Source organism: Pteropus alecto, unplaced genomic scaffold, assembly GCF_000325575.1.
Source record: "Pteropus alecto unplaced genomic scaffold, ASM32557v1 scaffold81, whole genome shotgun sequence".
Classification (NCBI taxonomy): Eukaryota; Metazoa; Chordata; class Mammalia; order Chiroptera; family Pteropodidae; genus Pteropus; species Pteropus alecto.
This window is the reverse complement of record NW_006433378.1, coordinates 19,986,383-20,002,183: the sequence shown is the minus strand read 5'-3', so window position 1 is coordinate 20,002,183 and position 15,801 is coordinate 19,986,383. Positions and strand designations below refer to the sequence as shown.

General features: G+C 32.2%; 1 protein-coding gene across 1 annotated transcript; it reads left to right on the top strand.

Annotated features, from left to right (window-relative positions):
* Positions 1–8,812: 8,812 nt before the first annotated feature.
* On the top strand, positions 8,813–9,043 carry LOC112476803 (keratin-associated protein 19-8-like). Its single transcript, XM_025044196.1, has one exon. The coding sequence runs from the start codon at positions 8,813–8,815 to the stop codon at positions 9,041–9,043; it is 231 nt and encodes a 76-aa protein (XP_024899964.1).
* The last annotated feature ends 6,758 nt before the right edge of the window (positions 9,044–15,801 follow it).

Here is a 15,801-nt window from a genome sequence, read left to right as displayed (position 1 = left end):
TCTACTATCCAGCAACTCACCATCTGAACTCATAAGAAACTCTCCAGATCTGAGCTCAATAACTGTACAACCAAGATTATGCTGGGGTTACTTGCCCACAAGTATTTAACTTTTCAGAATTATGGGTAATGTTATAATCGCCATCATAATCCTAGAATCCTCTACTTTTACTTTTATAATTGATTGCATTATCTGTTCACCTTCCAAAAAAATATTAAACTTGAAAACGCAACAGTTTTTGTTTTGTTCATGAAACTCAGTTATACGGAAGTGGTGATGGTTACATTCTACTCAACTGTAAATGTGGGAAGTTATCTCCTCAGCTAAGAATCAATTGTATTTTTCAATACCTCACAAGCATGTGCAGAGATAGAAAGATAGATATAAAGACCAATAATTCTAGATTGAAATGAAAAAATTATTTCAAAATGATGATTGAATATTTTCAATCTCTTGGTTTTATTTAGATATTACTCAGATTTAACTTAGCAACAACAAGCAATGGGAATTTAACATACCTATATATTTACTTATCAAACATATGTGTTTTATTTAGTTCAACTCACATTTCTCAGTTTAGTGTATAATGATTCCTTCCATTTACTCAAAATTTGATTATTTAGTACTTTTATTGTAAGCACAAGCAAATGGTAATAGATTAAACTATGTCATAGGCTTATTATGAAAGTAAACCACCTGTCCAAAATTTTTTATTTTGTATAATCTCATTCTGTGCATCTTCTGTGCTTTATTTCATTTGACATTTTCATCAAGTAGCTGATCTACAAGTCAATAATAAATTGGGGTAAATTTGTTTCATTTGGGGTCATTTAACCCAAAACATTTTAACCAAAACTTTCTGTTAGCTTATTCTTATTGTATCTTCATGACTTGACATGGCATTTTTCTTTACCACAAACATCATACCAAATAATTTTTTTCAATCTAACAAGGGAAGGAAACAAGACATAACTGTGAACTAACATTGGTTAGCTTAAGCTGATGAAAAACAGAGCTGACTCCAAAAAGCTTTCTTATAAATCTAAACTTCAGTTAAATCTGAATTTCTTCTGACAAGAATAGAGGATTTTTTGATGAAATAAAAAAAAGATGTAAGCAAATACCAATTTTTTATAACATCAAATGATATAAAATTAAGATGATATAAAATTGATATTTTGATTAAATTGGTCAAAACTGATCAAATATGTTTGATTTAGTCAAATAGTCATATCGAAAATTTGCAGAGCTAGATGAGCCATTAAATGGCAGCTGTACCATGTACCTCATATTGCAGAAAACAGAAATCTCAGAGAATTGGCATCAATGAAGTTATACTGGCTTTAGTGACAGAATCAGAACCAGAGCCAAGGTCTTCTGAAGCTAAATGCCACAGTGCAGCCTCCTTTCCGTGTATTTTCTCCTTTTAAAATGCAGCCAAATAGAGTATCTTCAAAATTCTGCTCAGCTTCCATGAATATACCTGCCCTATGGGGGTGTGAAGGAGGGTTTATTTTCTTAGATAGAATCACCATTTCTATAACATTTATTGTTTTGATATGGAGAATTGAAACTTAATTTGAGTGTTAGCCTTATCTAAATTTCACTGATATCTATATGCATCTCCTTCTATACATCCATATGTATATGTATATCTATATCAAAAGATCAAAGTCTTCATTTGAAAAGTACAAATTTATTTAGTCTACATAATGACAAATTAGCTCAGCCATCAGTTATCACCTAATCTTTGATCAGGGTATTGTAGAATCTCAATGTACAGAGCAGGTGAGGTATAGTGGGTGGCTCTATATTTCATACATAATCAGGTAACAGTTTAGTCTATGGACATGACCTATAGGGCTAAAGATAAAAACTGCCATCGATGTCATTAGATTGACTAGCATTGTGTATGACATTCCTAGTGAAATACATTAGCATATTTTACCACATCTTATTTTATGATTTAATCATTTTTGTCTGAGTAAAAAAGAAGCATTATGAGTTTATAGCAGAATGCCTTTCTTCCACAAAAAGTTATCATTTGACCAATAGAAGAACATATTTTTATTATTTTACATATCAACACAGAATCTGAATTTCATAATCAATGCATTGTCTTTTTGTACAAAGCTCTCACAAACGGAATGACAAAGTAGAATTGTAAAAGTCTTTGAGTTCACTAAGTTATACATTTCTTAATTTCCAAAAATAGTTAGTATCCAAAGGCTATTACTATTGTCCAATTTTTTTCAGCTCAGAAAACATTCAGTACAAATATTTGGTTCATTATATTTTACAACTTTTGTCTTTTAATCTTATATATGCATATATATTATACATATGTAGGTATATGTATATATGTGTGTATATCTCAGTGATATGTATGTATATGTGTATATATATCTAACTGTGAAATATATATATTTTACTATTTTCCTTTTTGAAATTACATAAATAAATCAGGATATATTTTATTATTAAGCTTTTTAAAAGAAATTGTAAAATCTATTGGTTTTTATCTCATGTAGACATAGCTATTTGCATCAGAAACAAAATGAATTAGCCCTTATGAGAGTCAAAAAATCTAGCAAATTTACTTAACTATTCATGAAATTCTTAAACTTGTTACTTTTATGATCGTTCGGCTTCATTATCACTCACTGAGAATAAAATATTGTGCCAACTTTTTTTTTTTTTCAGAATAAAAGTTAAAGATGGAATAAATTTTGCTAAAGAAGAAAAAGAGATTTAACAGCCAAGGCAAACATAGGCTTACATATTTCTTTAATGTTTGATGTTATGGAAGCTTTTGAGTTTTTATTCCATCTTAGAGCTTGCTACAAATCATTAACAGGTAGAATTCATTTCTTCATTAATTCAACAAATATGTTTGGTTTGCACGATCAGTGAATAAATTCAGCTGGGAATATATAGTATCAAAAATATTACTTATAAACCTTAAAACAAAAGGAAACAAAAAATAAAACAACAAAACAAAATTCTCAATTACATGTTAAAGTCATGTAAAGGAAACATGTAAAGTCAAGTCATGTAAAGTAAAAGCCAAGCTCAAGATATGGTCACATTCCTGTAGGTCTTAAATATGGGTGGTGGGCTTAAACTTGGGTTTCCTTTCCTATCTTTACAGAGTGATCTGAAATCCACAAAGGCCAGCAAATTAATATTTATATTCCTTTTTTTTTGTCTCAGTCATTTCCTCACAAAAATACATTTATTTTTGTAGATTTTCAAAGCATTGAGATTTTAGGAGACTTTTAAAAAAATATTACACATTCTTAAGAGTACAGAAATATATGTATATATTTTAATTTAAAACCTTGATGAATTAGAATATTTTATTTAAAACATTTGCTGATTGCTTAAGAGGAAATAAAGAATAGGGCACCAAGAACTGATAAAGAAAATATAAGGACAAAAATATCATGCTAAAATTAAACATGTGAGTAGAGGGATGAAATACTGTCAGAAAAAAAAATGGATAATAGCAAAAGAACCAGCAGGTTCAAGTATGTATTGGGGATGAGAGCAGAATGAAGGTAGAAAGAAAAATTGGGTAAGAGAAATGATGTATGCATTATCAGGAAGAGGAGAGAAGGAAGAAAAATGGTAACTGTAAAGCAGGGAGCCAAGATCGTCTATATTTTTAGATAATACTTTTCTGTTCTGGGAAAGAGAGGAATGGTATAAAAATATTTTTGAATAGGTGTTCAGACTGGTTATACATGTGAGTTTGTTTTCTTAAACTGTCCCTCAGATTCTGAAGTAAATTTTACTATGTTGATAAACCAGAAAGATATTTTGTAAGAGGATATATAAAATCCAAATAGTTTTCTTGTTCCTGTGTGTGTGCATGTATTTTTGACTTGAGAAATAAATTTGACAGGTTTAAGTATTTTAAAATTGATCAGTATATTGGAATTTAGTTGGAAAAAAAGATACGATGATCCAAAGAATGATATGAATATTAGAAATGACAAAATATTTTATGAGAAAACACCATCAAATATCAATGATGCAATATACTTAGTAATGAAGAATTCTATTTAGGGAATTTTTATTTTGTGACTTTGAAGACAGATTTTTTCCTCATTAAAAAAGAAAGAATGTAATGAGTTCAAGGGTGTCCTAACTAGGCAGCTATGCAAGCTCAAAAATTTTAATGAGTCTGAGTCTCTCCTTGTGTTAACAAACAGATTATTAATAAGTTACCTCAAGTAAATGGATATTTTAGAATGATACAAAAGAATGGTTACAAGTTTTATCACATTTTGTGCTCAGGGTATGTAAGTGTCCTCTTATACATGCTAACATTCACTCAGCAAACAACTTACCATTGAACAGCAAACAACTTGCCATTTCTGATACTGTGAGCTATTATGCAAGCTACTACAGAGGGCTGGGCTGTGGCTATAGAAGCTGTGGATGTGAATGCTGCCATCCCTTTTGTTATGGAGGTTATGGATATGGCTGCTGCTGCCCATTGTGCTATGGAAGATATGGACCCTCTGGCTTCTACTAAACTACTCTAGTAACTCAACATCTGTTATCATGAATAGATTTGCCAAAATAATCTTCTGTCAGTGGAATGAGTTACTGTATGCCAATGATCAAGAGAAATCTCAGAATTTCAGAGAATCTATTATTTATAAACATGTCTGCATCATGTCTCCTGGCATCCTCAGTTTAGGTACTAACAGATGACTTATGCTGAATACACACTAAATGACCTAATTTCAAGTAAAAAAAAAAATGTGGCTTTTTTCGGTTCATTTAACTCAATTATGTGTACATACTTATATATAGGTTTTGCAATTTGCCAATTAGAAATACAAAACAGATAATTATATACGCATGTATACATATATATAATCATATAGAAGAAAACTATAGTTCGAGAATTATAATTCAAAACAATAGAATGTCACGCTTTGTTTTTATTTTTGTTATATAACATTCAGAATTGAATTTGACAGCAAAAATCAACCATGGAGATGTAAATATATATGCATTATAAGAAATTAATTATTTCACATAGTTTGTATTTTATCTATATATAATTCTTAATGGAGTTCAAGATTTGGAACTAATCCTCTACCTCCTTCAAAAATTCTGATTGTCTCCTTTTATATTTTTTATAAAAACAGATGGTATTATATATATCTATTTATGGTTGCTAGACATCATATTATTAAAACTATAATCATAGCAAACTTTCCACAAATCTTATAATCCATATTTATAAATCTTAGAGAAAGTAAGCTGTTTTTCCACGATTCTTTGAATTATATATTATCTTTATTCATAATGTTCTGCTTTTATCTAGTGTGTTATGCATGTAAAGTAAGAGTGACTTAAAAGTCATGGCTGAATAATAAAATGTGGCCTTTGGTTATTTAACTCATTCGTTTCACTTATCCTCTGAAGAGAACACTGTTCTTCAGCATCCACCTCCTTTTCGTCATCATGTTGAAGTAACTGTAATCAAATAAGGACAATAACAAACAGGAATTTTATTATAAAGCAAAATATTATGCTTTATATGTGGCTTCAAGTGACTAGAAATATCATTCAATATTTAAAAGCAATCATAGAAAGCTGAGTTTTGGTAAAATATTGTCCCTTCAAAAGTGACCATTTTATTGGGAGTATGAGAAATTAGGAAGAGTATGTAAAATAGCTACAAAAATGTTTTTGTAAAACTGAATGATATCTTCAGGTAATGATATCATCCCCAGTGATATTTGATATAAGCTGGGCAAATGTAATAAAACAAAGATAAAAGTAGAATTATAGAATTAAATTCTTGAAAGGGGACATTAAAACTCTGCAATCCTGTCCCATATGTTTGTAGGCAGGAAAACCCAAATTATGTGATTTTCCCTGGTAATTAGTCAAGACTAGGGCCAGAACCATGCTGTCTTTAGTCCCAGGTACTTGACAACATGCTGACTTTCTTTTTATGTATTTTCTCATAGAATATTGTCAAATAAACCATTTTGTAAGTTCAACACATGGTTAGAAGAAGAGCTAAGTTATCATAACTGATTTAATGGAGATTGGTCACTTGACATCTATGTTTTTCTAACATTTTTACTGTTTTGATAGTGAGAATTGCACCTATCAATTTCTAGTTTATCTGCTTTTGAATGTAACTAAATAATGAGCAATGTTAAAACTCAACTAAGTGACAACAACAACAAACAAATAAAATACAAACAATACTAAACAAAAATAAGCATCATGAACTCTTCTTTCAGTCAATGCTTCCTGGGATATATGTATTATCACAGTGGGTTGAGCAAGGCAGGTAGAGCCAAGTAACTATTGAAGGCTATGAGGTTTGATCCAGTAAAATAGGATTTCTATTTTCCTCTCAGTTGGCTAATATCTCCAGGGAGAGTTTCCATGGAGCTGACAAGATAGAATCAATACAATTATTACTGCAGTTGACATTCTTAGTATAATCAATATTATCATAATTTTCTTCTATTTACATTGCATTGAACTGTATCTGAGTGAGAGGAAATGTTTTGAATTTATAACAAAAAGAGAACAATTTTTACTCCTCTATCCACCAACATGAATAGAAACTTGGGTCATGAGATAAAACTTTATAAAAAAAATAAGAATAGTCCAAATCTGCACTTGATACACTGAATAGACAGAAAAATAATACCACCTCCCGCCCCCGCGCAATGAAATTTCCAATGTGACTTTTTCTTCACTGGTGTATATAAAAAAATACAAAATACAGATTTGTCTCATATTTTTAAACAGTTGTTTTCTTGTTTTTACAGCTAGAGAACATTTAGAAGTTATGTATATCATAGTCATGTGTTTTCTTCTTTGAAAACAATTTTTGTGTTTATTTGTTATTAAAGTTTTTTATTTGTGTCCCATATCGTTTCTATATATAAAGTCAAAACAGTCTTATGCATTAAAAACAAATGAAAAATAGCTCTTAATCATGGTCACATGCTCTGACAGAGCTACATGAGAACAGTGTGAAATCCTTAATGCTATGTAATTTATTCATGATCCTAAATGAGTCATTAAAAATGGAAATATTTTATCATTTGGCTGATTTTATAAAACAAGAAATAAAAATAAAATGAATTTAGGTTGAGATTGCACTGAGATTAAAATTAATATTGAGTTAAATGACACTCTAAAACCAGAAAGCCTGTTGGAACTTAAGTCAGCCTTAAAACATTTCCTAGAACACCCAATCAGTTGTTCTGAGTATGATATATATAGTCCTTACTTTACTGTTAGTTAAAGTCATATAATTCTGATAACTTTGATCAAAAATGAGCATAACCACATAAAAAACTCAGTTTTTTGAGTTCTAAATTTCAAGATACAGCTGCATTTCCATAGGGCTTAATCAGGTTGGGATCTGCTTTGGGTATTGATAACTAGCTCTCTGGGCTCAAGGTCAAGTGAGGGACTCTGTGAATATGAGGCCAAATGTCTCCAAAGAGTGTTTTTTCATTCCTTGTCTTTTTTTCCAATTGTGTCATACATTTAGAGAATTTCTTAAGTATTCCAGGTTGTACGAGTCCTTTAAAAATTTCAGATGATTTAGGAGTTGAAGTATGTTTTAGGCAAGTAATTATCAGTGTCTTAGAAAGGTCTTGTGATATCTTAGGAAAGGTTAGTTAGAAATTGCCTGAAAACAAAAAATGGGCAGAGATTAGGCAAAGACAGAGGCAAACATATAATATTGACTGTGGAGATCTTGATGAAAGGAGTGTAGTGTTGACTTGAATATACAGGGGAGACAAAACCATTTACCCACTTCGCATTTTTACCTGCATGCAGTAACAAATCACGTAGGAGGAAAGTTGGGTGATGTTTCAAGTGCAGTTTGAAAATGACATGCAAGATACATGGATAAATGATGACGGGTTAGAAAAAGAGGGAAAAGTGGTGTATGGAGGCAAATATAATCTCTACATTTGTAGTAGCAGTGAGGCTAGAACTCGTTCTGGAGAAAAGGCCCAGGATATAAAAAGAACTTTTTGAAGGCTTCTCATAAGATAGATTCTTGGTCACTGTGACTTGGTCTCACCACTTCTGACTCCAACGTGCTATATTTTTTAAACCAAAACAAGTATGTCAGTGTGTAAAGCCAAAAATAAATCTACCAATGGTTTATGGTAAAAGTTGTAAAACTCTAGAAAGCAAGTGAGCTTTTGTTGTTGTTTTCTGGTGTACGGAGCAGGTGAACCAAGTCTTTCTTGATGTATTTTTTTTTTTTTTAATCTTCTGAAAAGAAGTACATCCTTCACTGCTCATGTTGCAAAATGTGTGCTTTTTGAAAAAAGTGATAAATTTAAGAGAGGTTTGACGGATTGTTTCTTGATATTTGGTGGAATCTAAAACAATTTCCCAAAACGCCTATGATAAGATATCTTATTAGAAATTCAACAGTATTTAATGGGACTGATGTTAAGTGCCTAGTAATAAAGAATTCTATTTAGGATTCGGTATGTCCATACTTTGAAGAAACAGCAATTCTTTTTAACAAAATTAGAGCAACAAACTCAGGAAGAACATAACTAGGCAGCCAAGCTAGCTCAGACATTCTTAAGGAGTGTTGTCAGGAGATCATAGATTTAATGAGTTGTCTCAGGCAAGTATAATTCATGGAATGACACCAAAGGTGGGGCACATGTTTTATCACATGCTCTGCTTCAAGTATATAAGCCTCCCTCGACACATATTGACATTCGCACTCAGGATCTTGCATTGAACAGCAAACTAACACTCCACCCCTGACACCATGAGCTACTACGGCAGCTACTACGGAGGCCTGGGCTATGGCTATGGAGGCTTTGGTGGCCTGGGCTGTGGCTATGGCTGTAGATGTGGCAGCTTCCGTGGACTGGGCTATGGGTGTGGCTACGGAAGCTACGGATGTGGCTGCTACCGCCCCTGTTATTATGGAAGCTACGGGTATGGCTGCTGCCGCCCATCATGCTATGGAGGATATGGATTCTCCCGCTGCTACTAAAAATTTGCTATAAGTGGATGCTGATGGAAAACCTCCAAATGTGTTTGGTCCTATCTTGTGCTTTTATTCCCAAAACATTCGTCTTATATTCTCCAGGATCAATTGATAGCTATTTATAAGTTAATAAACTGTTACTATGAATATTTTGTGCTTTTACCCACAAACCCATCAGCTAAATGCATATTCAATATGCATAACCATTCTAGTTTGATCTCCTCCTTTTGGTTTACTTTTCTTACAGCTATTACCATGATGTTATCTTTCTAGCAAGACGCTGGATAAAACTTGCATTTTGTCCAATAAATTGTTTACTTAAGATGTAAATTAATTGTCCTGTTGTGATGTTTCTATTTTTATTATTTTAACATCTTATTTGGCAACTAATATAAAAAATTTACTTAGGAAGAAATGAGGTGTGTGGCTACGAGATATAGTATAATGCAAATGTTTCTAGTTCATCACATTGCGCAAACTTGAGAACTCATAGGCTGTCATATTAACACTAAATGAAAATAACTTACCACTGTCTACTCACTTAGGAAATCAGCCTCCTCTAGTGTTCCTCAAGTGTTCTTGGAATTACTAAGAATTGTGTCATTCACATATTACATTAAAGTGCATTCTTCTGTGTCACATTAATATTAGCTAAATATCTTCTTTTCTATGACTACTTTGTTAGAGAAGTTTTAGGTTCACAGCAAAATTGGTAGGAAGGTACTGAGTTTTCCCACATACCCTCTCCTCCCACACATGCACAGACTCCCCCACTATCAACATCCCCCACCAGAGTGGCACTTTCATTACAGTTGATGATCCTACACTGATACATCATCACCCAAAGTTCATAGTTTACCTGAGGGTTCATTCTTGGTGTTTTACATTCTGTGGGTTTGGAAGAATATATGATAGGCATCTATCATGATAATATATAGAGTATTTTCACTATCCAAAATAACCTCTATGTTCTTTCTATATCCTTTCCCCCACTGAAAATCTTCATGGTACCACCGGTCTGGCCAGGTATGCCTTTGCTTTTTTACAATCTTTGGCATGAAGCAGAGGAGAATATTGAGAAGCATCATTCATTTCCTGAGCAGGAACTGCACGTCTATAGTTGACATATGTTGATCGCCATCATCCTCATAAGGCAGATCCATCTAACACTGACATGATGCGTGGAACCAAATGGTGCAGTGTTCTATGGAAAAAAGGAGTGAGGGAATCTTTTCTGATTCCTTTTCACACTTTATTAGAGGACTGTTAACATTCTCATGAATGAATGAAGGCACAAAGTCAAACCTTTGTAATATACAAGATGCTTTATTAGTAAGAGTCTCATGGTTGTTAACAGTCAAGGTTATGGTCAAGGGACTTGGCTCTTTCTTCCATCAAAATTTATTCTCTCCCAGAAAATTTCTCAATTTCTCCAAAGGGACTTTCTTTTAGGCTGATTCCTTTGATTCACCACTTGAAACAAACCTCTTGGAACATCGACAATGAACACAAGTTGAATCCTCCTGTAGAAGTTTTCTTAACCAACTTTTAAAGTTGTCAGAGCAGCCTGTTTCACTAGTTCATCTGACATGACCAGACATGTGTCTGAATCCACTTGAATTCATGCTTGGATTCCTTCATCCCTACTACCCTACTACTTATCTCTTGAGAAATTCTTTTTATTCTTCTATAAACCCAAAGGAAGAACATTACTGTATGAACAATTTCCCACAGGAAAACTGTTACCTTTTTACTTACAGTGTAATTTAGATTTCAAATCAGAAAACTGAGCAAGGGAAGCAAGAAAAATAAAATACAATAGAAGAGGAGAATCTATAGATCAAGGGCCCAGTCACTTTTGTAGACTATGCCTTACATGATGCTGTGAGGATGACATGAGAACTAGTGTGAGTACACATACAAGTGCTTAAACTAGAAGGCATCAATTCAAAGAATCTCCAGCAGATATCCTCTCAAATCAGAAAACTGAGCAAGGGAAGCAAGAAAAATAAAATACAATAGAAGAGGAGAATCTATAGATCAAGGGCCCAGTCACTTTTGTAGACTATGCCTTACATGATGCTGTGAGGATGACATGAGAACTAGTGTGAGTACACATACAAGTGCTTAAACTAGAAGGCATCAATTCAAAGAATCTCCAGCAGAGATTAAATATCCTTGGCAGGCATTTAATCTTGCTAGGGAGGTTTTGAAATCTAAAGCTTAGTGTGTTTGAAATCCCTGGGATGTAATAGAGTTCTTTAGATTATTATTTTATGCTTTAATCAGAGGTACAGTGGAAAGATCCCTGCAGGTTAACTGTAGTTACAATTCTATATGATTGATATCTTTGATTTTTTATTTTTCGTTTTCTAAAAACTTAACAATATGTGAACTAGTTAGCACCTTTGCATATATGAGGGGTGTAAGAATATATAAAGCTTGTAGTATTTAGAGCTTGCCTTGATAAACATACTAAAAAATTGTAGGCCTTTTAGAGAACAATTATGTGAAACATAACATGTGATTATTCAAAAATAATTTTCTCTAGACAAATAGTGCACCCTACTAAGTATGACCTTGTGTACCATGCATATTAAGTTGAAATATTGGTCTTATTTGAAGATCTTTTTGATTTTTGATCTGAACTGTTCAGAAGCTATTAAATTTATGCTCAAAGATAATTAGTGATTCTCCTAAATGTCATGGTTTTAGAAGCATATTGCAAAAGCGATGTTTCTGTTCTTGATTTGATTATTAAAGAATTAGAAGCTGGGAGCATAAAACATATTTATAAATAACAGTCACTAACTAGTTCTGTTGGGAGAATTTTATTATGTCAGTAAGACACTAAAATGTGTATTTCTTCTCAATGAAAGTAGGGGATAAATCTCCTTATTAAAGATACAGGTCTTAATTCTGAAAAAAGGCATAATAATGTTGTGTACTCTTGGTATGTTAGTGAATAAAAATTGCTAATTTAGGATCCAGTATTAATGTTAAAGAATAGAATTGGAGGGAGAATAATTTCTTAAAACATGGATGGACAATAATCATATTCACATTTCATTACTGAGCTCAAACTGATCACAGGCAATCGAATGATGAAAATCAATATAAAAACTCTTTAATCAATGAAAAATGCTGGCAGTTTAGTACATAGTTTATCATATATGAGTAAAAATACAGGCTACCTGATCAAATACGATGCCTGAATAAAATGTTTTTTATTTTTAATATAGAAAATTACAGATATAGATATCTGAATATATATCCATATATCTATGTATACCTATATATCATATCTATCTATCTATTATCTATCTATCTATCTATCTATCTATCTATCTATCTATCTATCTATCTATCAGCTATCATCTATTTATCTTATTCAACAAATATAATTGCTCTTCTCCAAAATTTGGAGGACAAGAGTGAAACTATAGACCTAGCTATGGCTCCAGCAATGAGTTTAGAAATTCTGAGGCTTAATATTGTTATATAATTATATTTCTGCCAAGCATCTTGCCATGGCCTATAGATAAGAGCACCATAACCCATAGAGCCAGTCAGGTCTGAATCTGGAGAGGCTCCCATATCTCTTCTCTCATTTCCACATCCAATAACATATCCAAAAAAATAATTGTTTTGTCCTACCTCCTTGTATATAATTTGGTTTTACCCATTTTCTAATGTCCATAGTTGTCATCTGTCACTGGGACTATGGCTATACATTCTCATGTATTCTTATCTGGTTTCCAGGACTCAAAGCTTCCATTCACTCTTTAGTTCTTTTGTTTCAAAATTCTTTGTTTAAATAGATTTTTTATATATCTTCTTGGGATGACATACATACTGCTATTATAAAGAAAATTATGCAACTCTCGGTGTTCTGATATGAAAAAATATATAACATAATTCAGTCAAAAAATCAATTTGCAGAAGAGCATGGACCATAAAGTTCATCCACCAGATATGAAGCTCAGTAAACATTAAATGAATTAATAGTGTAATTACCTAAATAATCCATAATCTTTCTCAAATATTTGCCTTTACGCTAGCTCCCTTCTCACCTCAGATAGTATGCTTCGCTTTTCATAATGAGCTCCTACTCATCTTCAAATATCAGCCTATTATCTCTGTTGTGATGTCTTCTCTTATTCCACAAGGCACCTGACAGCTTCACGTGCAAATGCCACTTCATGACTATCCTGTTGGCTCCTAGTCCATTACACAGCTTTTTATCTGATAGCACTTATCACCAATGGGTGTTATATATTTAATTGTTTACTCACATATTATCTGTCTTCCCCAGGGAATGTAAACTCCATATGGGCAAAGACTATCTGTTTTATTTATTGATGAATCTTCAGTGCCTAGAGCAATGCCTGATCCATGGGAAGTATTTCGTAAAACATGTACTGAATAAATCTACAATAGCAGCAACCTATTAATTATTTATTTATATGCCAGATTCTCCATTGAGTCCTTTTAATTATGTATGATTCTCTTAATGAAAAAAATAAGCATTTATTTTTATTTTAAACATCATACTATATTAACTTTTTCATAGATATTTATTAATCATTTCTAATATGCTAGGAACTCTGCTTGGTATAAAAGTATAATCAAAAGGCAACTTCAATATAACTACTACTACTACTAATATATTTATTGCATACTTACTTTGTCTGACAAACATTATCACACCTACATTTCAGAATTTAGGAGATAAGTATTGTTATCGTAGTGAATAAGTGAGAAAAATTATAGTTTGGGGAGCTTAAATTACTATTCCAAATCTTACATTAGTGAGTTGTGAGATAATAATAACCAATGATAAATTAAATAGTAAAGAGTTTTCAACCTAAGCACACGGTCGTGTCCCCAAACACATGTAATCAAGGTGATCATAAGAATGCTACACAAATGCTACTGTGATACTGCTGCATAACACGCAACTATACACATCCATGCCATATAACAATAAGTTTTATGCTTATTCATCCAAGAGCTGAGAGAAATAAGATGGCTTCTCTGGGTTCACTAACATGACTGGGAGTTGACTGATTACTGGCTTAGGTAAGTGAGTGTCTAGACTCTATTCCATATATTTCTCATTCTCTATTCTGTCTCCCTCTCTTTTTTTTTTTGTCAAAGAATGTTATACAGCTGAAACAGGAGTCAAAGTGGAATATAAACTTATAAGGTAAAGTGAGTAAATCAGGAAAGGGGCAAAGCTTTGCATTCTATCATGGACCCTTCTATCTAGACTCTACTTTTAGAAATTCTTTTTCTTAGGTAATGTCATTGGTACAAAGCAATCAATGGTCTCCTCTCTGCAGGGTGATGCTTCTCAAATTTACTTCTCCAGTTTGCAGGGATGCCAGATTACATACAGGACAACTTGTGAAATTTGAATTTAAGATAAACAATATGTTTTTAAAAGAAGTGTAAAATATCACATAGAACAGATTTATATTAAAAAGATTTCATTTATCTAAAATTTACTTTTTTGTATTTTATCTATGTTTTTATTTAAATTTTTATCTATATTTTTATTTGCACCTTATGGCATGCCTCGAATATGGCCTTTCTCCTGATATTTATTTGTTTGAAGAATGTTTCCAAATGTGTCTATATAGGCAACTGAATCTCAACATGTTCTGATTAAATAGATTATTTTTCTCACACATGTATCCTTTCTGCTTCCTGGTCTCTGTTCTGATATTTCCATTCACCTAGTACTCCAAGATGGAAAAGTCAGTCATAAAAATAATTCTAATTTCTCTCCTCTCCTTATTAGTTGATTACTAGTTATCTTTAGTCCTGCCATTTGAATCTTTCTCACAGAGATTCCATCTTCTTTATCACCAATTCTCCTCTATTTCAAGTCTTTTTATCTCACCATCAAAATATTTTTTATTAAGGGTTTTCCTAAATTGGATTTTACTCCATTCACATCTTAAGATGCCATTCTCCTTCCTGTCCATCTTATTGATTAGAAACCCAAAGTTTGAAGTTAGACTGCATGGGTTGCAATGTAAACACAACTGTTGATTAAGTCCATGATGTGGAACAATTTATTTCACCTCATTAAGTCTCATTTTTGTTGTTTGCGAAGTGAAGATAATTTTATTGTTTCTCCTGTAATGTGGTGAGAATTAAATGAGCTAGTGTTTGCAAAGCATAAAAGAATGGCCAAACACAGTGTAAATAATAGACATTAACCTAAATTCTTATTATTACCTTAAAACTTTATCCTCATAATAACTTGTTTCTTCTCTGTTTCATTCCATAGAAACATGCCCTCATCATATAAAACAGCATATAAGAACTACTCTTAGATCATATTTCAGAAAAAAAAGTCTATGCTCAACTATATTCTTTCCACGTTTTCTTTTTTCTACAACTTATTGTGTAATGTGATGTTTGCTTATCTTTCACCCCTGCTCAACAGTGAGCTTCCTCAATGAAATCTAGATTTACTCAACTTAATGCATCTACATTGAAATCCATTACAGACTCATATAGTGAAATATCTTACTTTCTTACTTCACTCACAGCTAGATTACTAGATAGCTATTAAACTTGATACGTTCCTATTATAATTTGCATTTCTTTTATGCTATATTTTATTTTGAAATGATAACTAAAATAATTTGCTAAAATGATTTAAATAGCTCATATTGGATACCAGATTGCTTCCTAGGCAGACAGTAAATGAACAGTGCAAGTACAATAAATCATTAGAACTCCCATCC